Genomic DNA, 16,887 nt, shown 5'->3' on the forward strand with positions numbered 1-16,887 from the left:
TCTCTGTGTGTGTTTGTGGTGACAAAGAAGACTAAAGTTAAGGCCTCACCATCTTGCTGGAATTTATCTGAACTAACATCTATCTGAATTTCTCTTACAGTTTGAAAGTGCTGAACGAATAGGCACTTGCTCATACATAGAGCTAAGTGTGATAATAAACATGAATTTACAGAACATAAATATAATAATGTTTGTGTATGGTTCAAAAGTCGGCATTCGTTATTATTGAAGGAGAATGCTTATAGAGTTACACAAATCCACAAGGAGTCAGTAGTAGCCATATTTACTTAAGCAAGTCAGCCATATCAGCTATGGTTTTTTAAAAAGCAGTAAATAAGGCTGACTGAACTGTTTCGCTGCCAGACGACGCCCCGCTGATCGCCAGGTGGTAAGGATTCACTCCATGGTGCTGAAAGGAAAGTTCAGCTGACGGACAGCTTTCTGTAGGCCCTAACAGTTCGTGGGCACTGTTTGTCACTGTTATAACGCATTAAATGTATTGTTTAGTGTTGTGTTGTGTAGTGGCTTTGCTGGCATGCATCTTAAAAACAATTGGTTGAGTTTTCCCCACCAGGATTTGTGTGCTAAAATTTCCACTGGATGCTTTAATCAAATCAGTCGGCCTATAGCAATAAGTATCATGACACTTTACTAACCTTCAATCTCTTTTCTTTTATCATATTTTGGAACAGAATGAGTATCTCTCTCCACTATCTATTGTTCCTGCAGTGACGATTGAATATAATATATCTGCAGATAATCGCCAGAAAGCGGTAATAGCCTGCCCATATGCAAATTAGGTAGCCAAATGAACGGCTATCTCACCGATGCGATTCGGTTCCGTTTACAGATAATATACATCTAGCTGGTTTTGTATGCATCGTCAAGTCCGCAAGGCAGTGTCAGGTAAGGTTGGGGGGGAAGTGGTGTGTATTTTTGCTAACAACAGCGGCAGCGCACACTCTAATATTAAGGAAGTCTTGAGGTTCTGCTCGCCTGAGTTAAAATACCTCATGATAAGCTGTAGACCATACTATACACCAAGAGAGTAGCTGTCTATTTACCACCACAAACCGATGCTGGCACTATGACCGCACTGAACGAGCTGTATAGGGCAAATACTAGCTGTATCAGTCTTCACTGATATGTTCAACCTCTCCCTGACCCAGTCTGTGAAACCTACATGTTTCAAGCTGACCACCATAGTCCCTGTGCCCAAGAACGCTAAAGTAACCTGTTTAAACGACTATTGCCCCATAACACTCACATCTGTAGCCATGAAATTGCAAGGACAGACGCTGGAGACGAGAAGCAAGTACAGGGAGTGAACATTTCATGAAACAACGGACATATAACAAAACAAGAACAGTGTCTGGACAGGGGGAACAAAACGACATTACGACAATAATGCTGACACAGGGATCTAACCGAGGAACAGACAGATATATGAGGGGAAATCAACGAGGTAATGGAGTCCAGGTGAGTCCAGCAAGCGCTAATGTGCGTAATGATGGTGACAGGTGTGCGTAATGATGGGCAGCCTGGCGCCTTTGAGCGCCAGAGAGGAGGAGCGGGGGCAGGCGTGACAGAAATGCTTTGAAAGGCCGGTCATGGCTCACATCAACACCATCATCCCAGACAACCTGGACCCACTCCAATTCGCATACCGTCCCAATAGATCCACAGATAATGCAATCTCTATTGCACTCCACACTGCCCTTTCCCACCTGGACAAAAAGGAACAACTATGTAAGAATGCTGTTCATTGACTACAGCTCAGCGTTCAACACCATAGTGCCCTCCAAGCTCAACACAAAACTAAGGACCCTGGGATTAAACACCTACCTCAGCAACTGGATACAACAGGAACAGGATCCTAACTGTCTACCTGTACTTCCCCATACCTTTTCCTGTTTGCCGGAAAATGGCTGCTGGCTAAGGACGCTGCTGGGACATATGCAACGTTTACTTTTTCACTCTTTACTTGAATTGCTGTTTAAACCGCTATTGGAATTGAGCAATTTTACCTGCATCTTGGTTTGTCTTCTCCCAAACTTTGACTGCAGCCAACCACAGTGCACAAGAATAGCACAGATACCACGAGGCAGAACAAAGAGCAGACTGACAAACCAGGAGTTTCCCAGTCATCACTCGCTTTGTGACTGCCACGCGCCTGTCCTATCAATAGATCACTAGAATATGCATATCGTTCATTCTAGCGGGAGAAGTCTATACCGACGTTTCCGTCTAGCTAATTGAATCTTTTAAATGAAAAGAAGCCTAGTTAATTGAAAAAAGTAGCCAGCTGACAATAGCTGTGTTCGAATACCCATACTAACATACTGTATACTACATACTTAATGAGTATATACTACATACTATATACTATTAGTTCATTTTAGTATACTGTAAACGAGCAGTATCCTTTCAATTGAGTGTACTAGCTCTTCGCCTGTCTACCGGAAGTTAATGCTGTTGCTATGCAACCTCTTGCTACCTTGTTAGTATAACAAATTACTAGCTAGACATTTTATGACTTCGGGTGTGTTCTTAAATTCTATCTGGAGTGCCATAGAGCACTCAGAGTGTGCTCTGGGCATTCGTAGATTCAGAGCGTTGTCAGATGGTCTGTTTGTAAATTCAGAGAGTTTCGCTCTCGGAGCGCACACTGGACGCTTGGGCCGAGGAGTAGGGTTGATTCGAGCGTTCTAACCTGACAATGGCAGTCAAGCACTCAAGCTAACGTTGGCTAGCTTGCTAGCTATTTCCAGACAGAAATGAGAGAACACCTCACTCTGACAATTTCACTCGCCCTAGCGATGAATTTGTATCTACTCTCGTTGGACTTCGGCCAGCATATTTTCCAGCATTTTCTTCAAATCTGAAAACGATGTGAAGCCACACCCATTTTCTGAAGAATGTCATTATGGGCCCTAAAAGTACGGGAATAGTGTCCACTGTTTGTATACTTCATATTTTGGCGAATGTAGTACGACATCCGGGAGCTTTTGGCATACTAACTATATCCATACTATGACCAATAAGCATTCTATATACTCAATTTACATCACAAATAGTACAGTTAGTGCAGTTAGTATGAGTATTCGAACACAGATAATGAGTCTATTATCATCTGTTTAGCCGACCGCTGGTGTTTATGGAAAACACTAATTAAGCCCAGTGCTTTGACCAACCTCACAGGTGGTATTGTCTGTCCAGTAAACAGCAGAGAAGCACTCCAAAATCAACATATTATCCACAATATACGCAACTGGAATCATTTCAAAATGTACTATGTCCATGAAAGTATGGCAATCATTTCTAGGAATCTTAAGTGCCATGCTATCGCAAAGCTGCAGTACTTCAAATTCGTTTTGGATTACAGTAAGCACTCTCCCGTCTATTCGATACGTCGTGGTGGTTTGGGTAGGACCATTTAGCGCTTCACTGTGAGGCAAGCTGTTTCAGTGGAAAGAAACACACACACACAACTAATAGACTGGGTACCACTAATGTGGAAGATGATGAGGGATAGGAAGGTTGTAGTGACCTTGCTTGCTCCAGGCAGGAGGTGGAGCTTGACGTATGGATCGGCCAGTCCGTTGGAGTCCATGGCCTTTAGTCCCTGTGGAGACACGCACACACACAGGCATGGTTACAGATGCACGCACACATGTGCATGCGCACACATACGCAGACACACATACGCAGACACACACAGTGAGAGACACACACACACACACACACACATACACGCACAGACAGAACACACTTGGTCAAGGTTTAGCTATCATACACATGGCATACAGTCATACACCACAGGCTGTACGCCAGACAACTTCAGGGCATGACAAAGAGCATTATGTCCTTTGGTGTTCAACTCTACTCTTGTTTTGTCTATTGTGTCGCATGCCATTCTACTCAACTCGTTTTCATTCTACGTCCATCATTTCTCAAGCTAGTCTGTTTATATGTAGGTGTGCCAGCACTACCAATGCTTTCCACTGGGTTAGGGTGCTTATCTGGGTATAAACATAGTCAATCGCCTTCCAAAAAAGAACAAATGATAGCAACTCCCTGATATTACATAAGTAGGAAGGCACATAATTACGGCTGATTCCCAAATCGCACCATATTCGCTGTGTAGTGCACAACTTTTGACAAGGACACATATAGCTTTTGTCAAAAGTAGTGCACTTTATAGAGAATGGGGTAATACTTGGGACGCACTTTTAGTCAGGGTATATTATTGAATGGGTGCATCTCAGCTTCACATCTTCCATAATACCCATAAGGAGTATATATTGAATGTTTGCCTGGTGTGGGCTGAATGCGAAATGTATCTTTCTAGCCCAGATCGCATCAATACTCAACTCTGCCTCATTGTTAAGAGATACATCTTGGTTCTTTCTCACAGAATAGAGTTCACGGGAATTGATTGTTTAGTTTTACAGCTTATCTGGGCACCCTGGAGTTCACCTTGCTCTTCGATCACGAGAACAACTGTCTACACTGTACAAGCACCATTGTCTTCATGACTTCATGGCTTGATGTGCTGGGTTAGAGCTAAGCCTGTCTCCGCGGAAAAGATATGTAGAGTAACTTTTGAAGCTTCAACGTTAACCTAAGGCTTGCAGTGGATTGGATGGCGCTTAAGCTAATTTCCCTTTGATTCTTGACACTTTGTGTGGAGGGGACGTGGCTTAGCTTAGGCTTGGGGTGTAAGTGGAGTCTTGTTTTCAAGCTTAGCCCTTGACGGAGATTAGAACAGTTGAGTTTATTACCTTGGCCTTGTGGATTGTACAGTGTAGACAGTTGTTCTCGTGATCGAAGAGCAGGGTGAACTCCAGGGTGCCCAGATAAGCTGTAAAACAAAACAATCGATACAGACGATCCATTATTGGCAATTAGTTTGGCCCCTGGCTGTGAATACAGCCTAGATAAAAGTGTGTATAAATGAATTGAATGAACATAAACAAATATGCATGCACAGATGGCCACACAGATACATGCACAGATGGCAACACAGATGCATGCACAGATGGCCACACAGATGCATGCACAGATGGCCACAGAGATGCATGCACAGATGGCCACACAGATGCATGCACAGATGGCCACACAGATGCATGCACATAAACATAAACACCAACACACACAAACCTTCCACCCCCCCACCTCCCCAAACACAAAAACCTGTAACTCCAGCCTCCTGCACAATTCTGGAATCTGGATACGCCGATGCTTATTTTCCTGACACTCTCTTAAAAAACACACCTTGTTTGTATTACTCGCTGTGAGTGGAAAGAAAAAAAGAGGCTTGAGGACTGAATAACATTACTCCGACACAGCAAAATAAATCACACAGTGTGTGTGTGTGTGTGTGTGTGTGTGTGTGTGTGTGTGTGTGTGTGTGAGCCCCTCTGTCGGAGAAACTCGGAGCGAGCGACAACAAACACGAGACAATGATGGTGGAGAAGATGCTCGACTCACAATTACTTCCCTTAAACACATGCAGTGCCAGCTAACACTGAGAAATGTACACAGAAAGTGGTTTTGACACAAACAAATGGCGACTTCGAGAGTCGGGATTAAACCGCAAGAATATTGAGGCCCGTGTTTGTTTTCTGATGATTAACTAGGATGCACATTCATTTACATAAATCACCGCACGGACCCCATCGGGTTCATGTGCGTAGACATGCACAAACACACACAATTTGACACCTGTACACACTGTGATAAACATGCCCATGCACACACTCAGAGACAAACAGAGAAACAGACATGCATGAATACATGACTTCACAACTGGAACATCATTAATTAACTAGCCTGACATTTTAACACCCACAGTTAAAACCATAACGGCATTCAGAAAGACAAACAAATGAAACACATGCCACACTGACTAAAGCCTTACACACTTTGACCAATCGATGTACACAATTGTCAAAATCGTTGTAATAAAACACACAGTGCCTTCAGAACATATTCACACCCCTTGACTTTTTCCGCATTTTGTTGTGTTATAGCCTTCATTTGAAATGTATTAAATTGAGATTTTTGTCACTGGCCTACACACAATATCCCATTTATATCAAAGTGGAATTATGTTTTTGGAAGTTTTTACAAACTAATGAAAAGCTGAAATGTCTTGAGTCAAAAAGTATTCAACCCCTTTGTTATGTCAAGCCTAAATAAGTTCAGGAGTAAAAATGTGCTTCAAAAGTCACATAATAAGTTATTAATTACACTTTGAATGGTGTATCAATGCACCCAGTCACTACAAAGATAAGAGTACCACTCTCCACATTTTCAAGCATAGTGGTAGCTGAATCATGTTATGGGTATTCTTGTAATTGTTAAGGAATAGGGAGTTTTTCAGTATAAAAAATAAACGAATTGGAGCTAAGCACAGGCAAAATCCTAGAGGAAAACCATGATCATTCTGCTTTCGACCAGACAGGTGGGAGATGAATGAACCTTTAAGCAGGACAATAACTTAAAACACAAGCCAAATATACACTGGTGTTGCTTACCAAGACGACATTGAATGTTCCTGAGTGGCCTAGTGACAGTATGACTTCAATCGTCTTGAAAGTCTATGGCAAGACTTGAAAATGGCTGTCTTACAATTTTCAACAACCAACTTGACAGAGCTTCAAGAATTTAAAGTACAATGTACAAATATTGCGTGCTAAGTGCTTAGAGACTGCCGAAGATGCTTCTACAATGCATTGACTCAGGGGTGTGAATACTTATGTACATTTGATATTTCTGTATTTCATTTTCAATCAATTTGCAAAAATGCAACATTTTCATTTTGTCATTATGTGGTAATGTGTGAATATGGGCAAGTTTTTTTTTTGTTAATCCATTTTGAATAATTTTTTCTGTAAATCAAGGGGTATGAATACTTTCTGAAGGCACTGTATATGTTTAATGAGTGTATGCACAAAAGAAACGTTTGCACAACCGTTGTGGCTAAAATACACCCAGAAGGTAATGGGCAATGGTTGTGAATGCGTTGTGAATGCGTTGTGTGGAACGTTTTGTAAATAAATAATATTGTCAAATGAGATTTCTCAATTTCTAATCCCTTCTGTCCTGTGTCCTCATATACCCATGAAACACTTAATTTGTGTTTGTGTATTGCTCATTCCTTTGAAATATACTTGGAATAAAACATGGATTTATGCGATATTAATTGGATGTTGTTGGAGATGTGAGAAGGAACATTTGGCCCACTTATCTTTCTTTAAAACCCTGGCTAATGACGTGTTACCAAGCGATGTTCTTAATTATTGTAAACATTGAGATGAATTGAGGATATGGCATCTTATTGAGAATGTTTGCGTTGGCGGTAGAATGTTTCGAAATAGATTCCCACACACACACACCACGCACGCACGCACGCACGCACGCACGCACGCACGCACGCACGCACACACGCACACGCGCACGCGCACACACGCACACACGCACACACGCACACACACACACACACACACACACACACACACACCATACTTGACCTGAAGGCCTTCCTTTCCCTAACCCCTGAACCCCACCAAACCCCCACCCCCCTCCCACTCACTTTCATCATCGTCGTCCGAATCCGCCCCTTCTTGCCTTTCCCCCCGGTCCTCTTCGATGGGTTTCCTCTCCTTCTCCTTATTCTCTCCGTCCGTCTCCCCTCCATTGCTCAATCCGAAATCTGGTTCCTTCAGGATCTTCTTCTCCCGGGGCGGGGGCGGGGTCATGGGAAAGTCGTGGAAGCGTGGGAAGAAGTCGGAGATCTGCGGGATAGGCATTATGGGCCCGGGGCACACGTTGATGGCAAAGTGCTCCTGCATGGAGATCTTGACAGGAGAGGGCGGAGGGAGAGATCTGGGAGCAGAGGAGGCAGCACGAGAAGGTGCGGGGGAGGATGGGGTGGAGGAGGAGGGAGGGATGGAGAGATGGGAGGTGGAAGAGTTGGGTGGGGGGGCGAAGTGGGAGTGGGGCGGAGGAGGTTTCGATACGCTCATGTGGACCGCCGGATGGGACTGTGGGTAGGCGTGTGTGTGTGTGGGTAGTTAGGTAGGTAGGGTGTGTGTGTGTGTGTGTGTGTGTGTGTGTGTGTGTGTGTGTGTGTGTGTGTGTGTGTGTGTGTGTGTGTGTGTGTGTGTTGTGGGGGGGTGGGGATGGAGATGAGACGAAGAGAGAGAAATAGAGAGGGAGATATGAATGAGAAGGGAGGAAAGGAAGGGTGGGAAACAGGGCGATAGTGTCACTCCCTTTATCGAGCATATCTCACTTCCTGGTTCTTTTGCTGTACTTTGTCCCTCTCTCTCCTACTGTTCATGATGCTCTTCTTTAAGTACCTGAGCTGATGTAAGCTACTCCCAATATCTCAATAGTCTTTCATGTCAAAATATTGCGCTACTATGTCAGATCTCCGAATATATATTAATGTTTGACAGTGCATCGTTCTACTCTCTCCATTTACTGTTATTTATACATCTACTGTACAAGTTAATACCTGCATCTCTCTCTCTCTTTCTCCCTCTACATCTCTCCCTAATCTTTCTTTCGCTTTCTCTCTGCATCTCTTTCTCAGTAAGGATATACATGCCTTCACGATCCAAGATGGCAGCATGTCAAGTCATTTGTCTGTGACTAGTAGATTTTAACCTACTAAAAACCTAATCCACAATTTCCTTGTTGTGTAGTGCAAACTATTTTGTTTTGCTGGTGTAAAGATCGCGTGTCTCCCACAACTTGGATCCATAATTTTTTTTCTCGCTATTTGCACTTCTTTACTTGAAGTTTACCAAAGTAACCCTATATCTGGCTGGCCTGGGTTCTATCCTCAGCTTTCTCTCCACGGAGTGTCTCGTCCAAGTTGCTCCTCTCCCCTCTCCTCCTGGCTGTCAGAGGCAGCTCAATAATCCCCAACCCATTCTCTCAATCGACCCCCACACTCAATCACCTCACACACACACAGTCCCTCTCTCCCCTTACCTTTCCTTGGCCTCTATTTCTTACATCTCGCAGAGAAAATGTCAATTTTCGTGGTATTTCTTTATGCACTGACTTTACTGAACTCTGGAGAAAACGAACAGTGTCGCTGGGTGAGTATATCTGACAATGTACTGTACTCTCCCGTCCATTAGACATTTTGTCTGCGGGAGCTCGCTCTTTTTCACTCGGTCCACTCGTCCAAGTGCCAATGCATTTTGTGGCATGATGTGAACAGTACGAACTTGTGTCACTACCAAAGTCTAATGGTTTTAAATGACTGTTTTGTATTGTCTGGAAACTCACTTGTAGAATTCGCTTGCAGTAGGTCTCTTAAAAAAGTGACGGCATGTAAGGTTATTAAACAGAGGTGCCAAGTTATTTTTATGTTGATGACATCAGGATATGTGCAACCTAACCCTGGCCCTGATATGCAATGTCTCCAACCTCCCTTTGATTTGAAATCTATCATTTTTCATTTAAATGTACGTTAAAAATTGATGGGGTTAGGATTTGGGCTAAATCAACGGATGCTGATGTAATTGTGTTTTCGGGAAAACCTGGCTCAGAAAGTCTGTTCTTGATAATGATATTTGTATAAATGGTTACAATGTGTATCGCACTGATCGAGTTAAGAAAAGTAGGGGTGTGGCTATATATGTAAAGACTAAAATCCTTGTAAATGTGGCAAAGTCTGAAACTATTTGTAAGCAGTTGGAATTTCTTGCTTTGAATCTTGAAGTTTCATAGGGTCTCTCTATAACTATGATTGGCTGTTATAGACCCCCCTCTGCTCTCGGTGATGCATTTTCTTCTCTGATGCACCTTATGTCTAAACTTCTTTACAGTGAAATGATCTTGATTAGTGATCTCAACTGGTGTTGGTTAAAGCCGGTGTCTGATGATTTAAAAATGTTATGTAATTCTATGAATCTCACCCAGTTGATTAACTCACCCACTCGCCCAAATCTCAAATGCCCAGAGACATCTACGCTGATTGATTTGATATTGACAAATGTTCCACATAAATATTCTACGGTTGGTGTTTTTTTTGTAGTGATTTAAGTTACCATTGTGCTGTTGTTGCTGTTAGAAACACTAAGGTTCCTAAGACAAACCCACGCTTTATTCGTAAGAGAAATTTGAAGAGTTTTAATGAGCAGGCTTTCTTTCATGATTTGTTATTGACTGGAGAAAGATTGAGCTTGCTCCAGGAAATTCTTTCATGATGGTTTTTTTCAAATAGTAAACAAACATGCCCCATTCCACAGGTTCAGGGTTAAAGGGCGAGATAATCCATGGTTTTCTTCTGAGCTGTCTTGTATTATTCACGACCGTAATCTAGCCTGGGCTAAAGCAAGGAAATCATGTTCTGATGCTGATTGGCTTCTTTTTAGGCAGTTACGAAACAAGTGTTCTTTTCTTCTCAGGAAGGCCAAGTCCGAATTTGTTATGTCTGTTACCACTGATAACCTGAATGACACTAAAAAGTTTTGGAAGGCTATTAAATCTATGTCTGGTAACAGTAATGCTAATGAATTACCATCATGCGTATTGAAGGACTCTGTTGCTGTATATGACAAAACTGAAATGCTGAATTGTTTCAATGAGCACTTTGTATCATCTGGTAGGCTGTTTGATTCAGTGTCTTCTGTGTCTGTACAACCCTGTGTGGATGAACCAGTGAGAGCTGGTCAAACATTTAGCTTTTTGCCATTCTCAGTGCAGGAAGTACATAAAGCGCTGAAATCCTTAGATCAGAGAAAGCCTGCAGGTCCTGATCTTCTTGATCCCTGCTTTTTAAATCTGGCAGCTGATTTCATAGCTGAACCACTTACGTATCTGTTCAGTTTAACCCTGGAATGTAAGGAAATTCCAAAGATCTGGAAATCAGCATTTGTCCTACCACTTTTAAAAGGGGGAGATCCAACTCTTTCAAATAATTATAGGCCAATCTCAAAGCTGTAACCTCTGGCGAAAATACTTGAAACCCTTGTGAGTGAACAGCTAAAATAGTTATTATATACTAACTCTATTTTCTCAATGTACCAATCGGGCTTCAGGAAGAAGCATAGCACAATTACAGCAGCCATGAAGGTTTTAAATGTTATCACTGAAGCCCTTGAAAAAAAACAGCACTGTGTCTCACTTTTTATTGATCTCTCTAAGGCTTTTGATACAGTTGATCATGCTATACTGAGGCAGAGATTGTCGAGCGTAGGTCTTTCGGAGCATGCAGTTGCATGGTTTGCTAACTATCTGTCTGAAAGAACTCAGTGCACTCAAATTGATGGGCTCATGTCTGTTAAATTGTCTGTTTGTAATAGTGTGCCCCAGGGCTCTGTACTTGGTCCCCTTTTATTCACTATTTATATAAATAATTTAGACAAAAATGTGTAAAATGCGCAACTTCACTTTTATGCGGATGATACTGTTATTTATTGTTGTGCCTCATCTCTCACAAAAGCTTTCCAGAACTTGAAAACTGCTTTTTATACTGTTCAACATACCTTGTGTCAATTGATGCTTATCCTCAATACTGACAAAACTAAACTAATGGTGTTTTCTAAAGCAAGAAATAGACCTCTGAACCTTTCACCTATTGCTACCTGTCAGGGCAATGAGATTGAGACTGTAACCTCATATAAATATCTTGGAATTTTAATTGATGATGGCCTCTCTTTTACATTGCATATTCAACAACTTACTATTTTTTTTAACCTGAAGTTGGGATTTTATTTTAGGAATAAGGCCTGTTTTTCTTTTGAAGCCAGAAGGAGGCTAGTATCAGCTACATTTATGCCTTTACTAGACTATGGGGGATATTTTATATAGGAATGTTTCCCACTCAGTGTTTGAGATCAATTGACATCCTTTACCATGGAGCTTTGAGATTTATTTTAAACTGCAAAACCCTTACACACCACTGCAATTTATATAACAGGGTTGACTGGCCTTCTCTTGTCAGTCGTAGGCTCAGTCACTGATATACTTTATTTTACAAAGACATTTTGGGTTTATTACCATTTTATTTGGGCATTTTTATTGTTCAGAAATGTGGTGGGTACACTCTTCGTTCGCAGGACTTTATCCTGCTAACTGTTCCAAATGTTTGAACTGACTTTGGTAAAAGGGCTTTTATGTACTCTGCACCATCGGCTTGGAACACCTTACAAAATACTTTTAAACTGAAATAACTTGTCCCGATTGGTGTTTTTAAATCATTGATGAAGGATTTAGGTCTGATTCCCTGACCAGTCAATGTTTTTAATTTGCTGTTTTATAGTTATGTTATACTCTTGTGAATTCTATGATTCTTTACAAGACTACCTGTAGTTTTTCATGTTGTCTGTCTGTAATTGTGTAATGACTTGGTGCTGCCTATCTTGGCCAGGGCGCTCTTGAAAAAGAGATTTCAAATCTCAATGAGCCCTTCCCGGTTAAATAAAGGTTAAATAAATACAAATAAAATAGGTTTGTCTCTCTAGCTCAATCTGTTCAGCTGTCTCTCTTGCACTCTTTCCACTTCTCCCTCCCCATCTCTCTCTAGCACGCCGCCTTGTCCTCAATGTTTACATAACAGTACTTGAAGTGTTATTCTCCAGTCTAGACAATGGCTGTCACCTATAAAATGAACAATCGTCTTCTAAATAAAGATCAATGATAAACTGTAATAGAAATGGTAATCATCCCATTATTTACCGAGGACATTTAATTATAGTACCTCTCATTTCATTATCCTTTAATACCTCTGTCCTGGTGCAAATTGTAATTGCTGAAAGACTACACTACTGGCTATTGAAATCCGTACAAAACATTGCTATAAATGTTGGTGTGTACTTAGCCTACATGTACACACACAATGTGATACACAGGCTACGTTTAGACAGGCAGCCCAATTTAGATGGATTGTTTCACTATTTGGTCTTTTGACCGATCAGATCAACTCTTAAAAAGATCTGATGTGAAAAGTTCTAATGTGATTGGTCAAAAGACCAATTAGTGAAACAATTCATGGGCTACCTGTCTAAACGCAGCCACACACACCACAGGAGGTTGGTGGCACCTTAATTGGGGAGAACAGGCTCGTGGTAATGACTGGAGCGGAATCAGTGGAATGGTATCAAATACATCATCATATGGTTTACAGGTGTTTGATGCCATTCCATTCGCTCCGTTCCAGGAATTATTATGAGCCGTTCTCCATTCAGCAGCCTCATAATAATGTCTGGAACGGAGCAAATGGAATGGCATCAAACACCTGGAAACCATGTGTTTGATGTATTTAATACGATTCCACTCATTCCACTCCGGCCATTACCACGAGTCCCTCCTCCCCAATAAAGGTGCCACCAACCTCCTGTCCTCAAGACACACACACTCCCTCAAGACGTACACGCAGAGACACACAAATGAGCAGACACACAGACAGATCACAAACCATTTGTTTTTGATTCAAATTAAGCTAGCACCAGAATGCAATCCAGAATCGTTCATCAATGTAAGAAACGGTTCAACAAAAAGCCCACATTTTACCACAACAACACCTCTCTGTCTTTCCTTAGGAAACCCAAACTCCTACGCACAGGCTTAAGCATACCTGTACCCTCTCGCATGCACCCACTCTTAAATGAATTATGCACACCCACTCTGACTCAGTCAGAACTGCACAGAGGGAAAAAACTGAGACTTACAGCGTCTTGAGGATACACACGCACTTACTCTTTCACAGACGCACACCGACCGCCAGACACACACAAGCTCTCACCAAGTCAGAATTAATGCACAGACGTCGCCTAAACTCAAACTGTCTGACTTACAGCTTCTTCAGCATTCACACGCACACTCACTCATTCACACACGTACACACAGACACCCTCACTCATTCACACACGTACACACAGACACACTCACTCATTCACACACGTACACACAGACACACTCATTCACTCACACGTGCACACACAGACACAGTCATTCATACACACATGTACACATAGACACACTCATTCACTCACACATGCACACACAGACACACTCATTCACTCACACATGTACACACAGACAATCATTCATTCACACAAGCAGTCAGAGACAGACAGACAGACAGACAGAGAGACAGGCGGAGACACAGAGACACATACCCAGTGACAGTCTTCATCTGTTCCAGCGCTCCATCTTGTCTTCTCACACGTCCTCTGTCTCTTCTTTCACACACTGAGGAGCAAACAGAGCTGCTTTGACTCAATATATCCTTCCCCACTCTCTCTCTCTCTCTCTCTCTCTCTCTCTCTCTCTCTCCTCTCTCTCTCTCTCTCTCTGTCTCTCACACGATCTCCCTCTCCTCCACTGTCCCTCCCGTTCACTTGGTCGTGACGTTTCTAGTTCAATTCTCTCCCCGTTAGTTGTGCGCGCACACCATGGACATCGTACTGTCACTCAGTGGCTCCGCAGTGAGGGGGTTTAACTAAACAGAGAGAGGGAGCGGGGGAAAGAGGGGCAAAGGGAGAGAGAGAGAGAGAGAGAGAGAGAGGGAGAGCGAGAGATGGAAATTTCATTGCCCTTTGCTGACACGTTTCAATATAATAATAGTAATAATAATAATAATAATAATTATTATTATTATTATTAGGCGGGTGTTTATATTTGTCCTGGGCGTATGTTTCCTGCATATCCCCAACTCCCCCTGAGACACCAGCAGGGAGTGGGGTCAGGCCAGGGTCACCATCATACAGCGCCTCTGGAGCAATTAGGGTGAAGTGCCTTGCTTAAGGGCACATCGACAGATTTTTCACCTTGTCGGGCTCCAGTATTTGCACCAGCTGCCTTTTAAGTTGCTGGCCCAACACTCTAACCTCGAGGCTACCTGACACGTTTCAACCCATCGCAGCCATCCATACAGGCAATGAATTGGGATTGACGAGCGTCAGGGACGCTTCAACAGTTAATCATATCCCTTAGAGAGAGAGAGAGAGAGAGAGAGAGAGAGAGAGAGAGAGAGAGAGAGAGAGAGAGAGAGAGAGAGAGAGAGAGAGAGAGAGAGAGAGAGAAATAAATTCCACTGCTCTTTGCTGGCACATTCTGATAGAAAATTTCAACCAATAAATAAGGTAAGAGTTCATCCAAAACAATGGAAACGCCCCCCTGGTGGATAGAGCCAGAATCCCCCCATTGCTGGCCATCACAATTAGCCTACATTTAGGCTACTGTTTATATGTGTATTTCACACTATGTTGGGGTAGAAATCTGAGGATAATGCTGTATGGATGTCAACCCCAATACATGTTCATGTCATCATCACCAATCATCTGCATTACACTTAAAAACTACTTCGACTACCACCAACAATTTCTACAGTACATGGACAGCTATGCCCCTACTTATGCAAACAGGAGTTAGCATTTAGCAGAAATGTTTTCTAAACCCGAATGGGCAACTTCTAAATATTATGTAGTGAAAACAGCCAAATACATCCAAATCTGATTTTTTGTAGCCACATTGTGGGCCTGTTAGAACACATAAATCATGACGATTTGACGACTACCCATTTTGTTGGATCAGCTTCTTTGCAATGATGGCATCCTTGTTCTATCCACCATTATCTGTGTTCCATGAATCTCTTAATGCTCCATACAGTCAATGAATTTGGACGAATCGGTATCAGGGATACTTCAAAAGTTGAGAGCAAGAGAGAGAGAGAGAGAGATGAGGGGGAGAATGAGCTACAGGGAAATTGAAAGAGAATAAGAAAGAGAAGGAGAAATTGAGAGGCATAAAGAAGTCATAAGGAGAATACACTTCAAATGATCTGAGTCATCTACAGTACGTGGGTAAGAAAAGAAATAACTAAGAAGGAGCAACAGCAGTACAAGGGCAAAAACACTTTCTATATGACAGATAATAGAAAATGCTCTTTGATACTTTCACATGACAGGCTGGATAAAGGGAGAACGGTATGAACAATAATGAAGTAGTGCCCGGATTATATAACACCAGGAGACACATTTATTTGTCTAGATAGATAAATGTCTCCCTTTTCGTGTTTCATGTGATGAGAAAAACATGGTTAGCCAATCAAAGGAATGCATGGTCAAATTGAGAGAGAAGATTGGTTACGTGCATTATTTGGTTACGCTTTATACAGATTTTTTTTCGGTGGACTATTTACTCGGGTATCTACTTTAAAATCACTTCACAACATGTTCATTACGTGGTTATTAGGCATAGCTATTAATTGATATTCTTGTTTGGTTGGGATTCATTGAAAGAAGCACTGTTATATCGCGTATCATTTGATACCAGGTTACCAATGGGGTTGGATTCTACGAGGCTAATACCATAGTATAGTCCCCATTCTTCTAACGCTGTTTCTTAGCAGTTGGAAATAGGACTCGAACATCAAGCCATGACCATAACATTTTCATCCAATCACAATGCCCGAGCCCTGCTGGTGCTCTAGTAGCGAGACAAGACGACAGGCTCATGTTATCTCGGCGTGCTATATAATTTCACAACTAGAGCCACCCGTCACTGGAGTTTATATATGACAGACTGCGTTCACACAGCCTGGTGGGCAGACGACTGCCTCGCCGCCTTGGGCTCCTGCTGTCAGAGTGCTGGGCATCACCAGAGAATGTTATCTTTTTCTACGACCGCACACCGCTCCGAGTCTGCTTCGAGTCTCGACCCTCTTCACATGACTGCCAGCCGGGAGATGTACACTCTGAGCTGTATGCACTCTCGACACGTCTCGGGTCATGGGTGAAAGGCGGCAGAGTCATGGAGCTCGCTGTTATTAATGTTTTATGTCATGGGTGGGAGGGAGGGAGAGAGAGAGAAAGAGAGGGAGAGGGAGAGAGAGAGAGAGAGAGAGAGAGAGAG

The 16,887-nt window shown here is 42.4% G+C and overlaps 1 protein-coding gene across 2 annotated transcripts in view; it reads right to left on the reverse strand.

Moving 5' to 3' along the window:
- Positions 1-14,301, reverse strand: part of LOC106609963 (double C2-like domain-containing protein beta) — a 42,825-nt gene extending 28,524 nt beyond the window's left edge. For both annotated transcript variants that reach the window (XM_014209034.3, XM_014209035.3), the window contains exons 1-4: positions 14,151-14,301; positions 7,601-8,051; positions 4,785-4,864; positions 3,551-3,625 (exon numbers count right to left, since the gene is read on the reverse strand). In XM_014209034.3, the coding sequence (XP_014064509.1) occupies positions 3,551-3,625; positions 4,785-4,864; positions 7,601-8,033 (588 nt within the window). In that variant the 5' untranslated portion in view covers positions 8,034-8,051; positions 14,151-14,301. The remainder of the gene's footprint in view (positions 1-3,550; positions 3,626-4,784; positions 4,865-7,600; positions 8,052-14,150) is intronic.
- Positions 14,302-16,887: the final 2,586 nt, after the last annotated feature.

The sequence above is a fragment of the Salmo salar genome, chromosome 08 (assembly GCF_965601325.2).
Source record: "Salmo salar chromosome 08, fSalSal1, whole genome shotgun sequence".
In the NCBI taxonomy this organism is placed as follows: domain Eukaryota; kingdom Metazoa; phylum Chordata; class Actinopteri; order Salmoniformes; family Salmonidae; genus Salmo; species Salmo salar.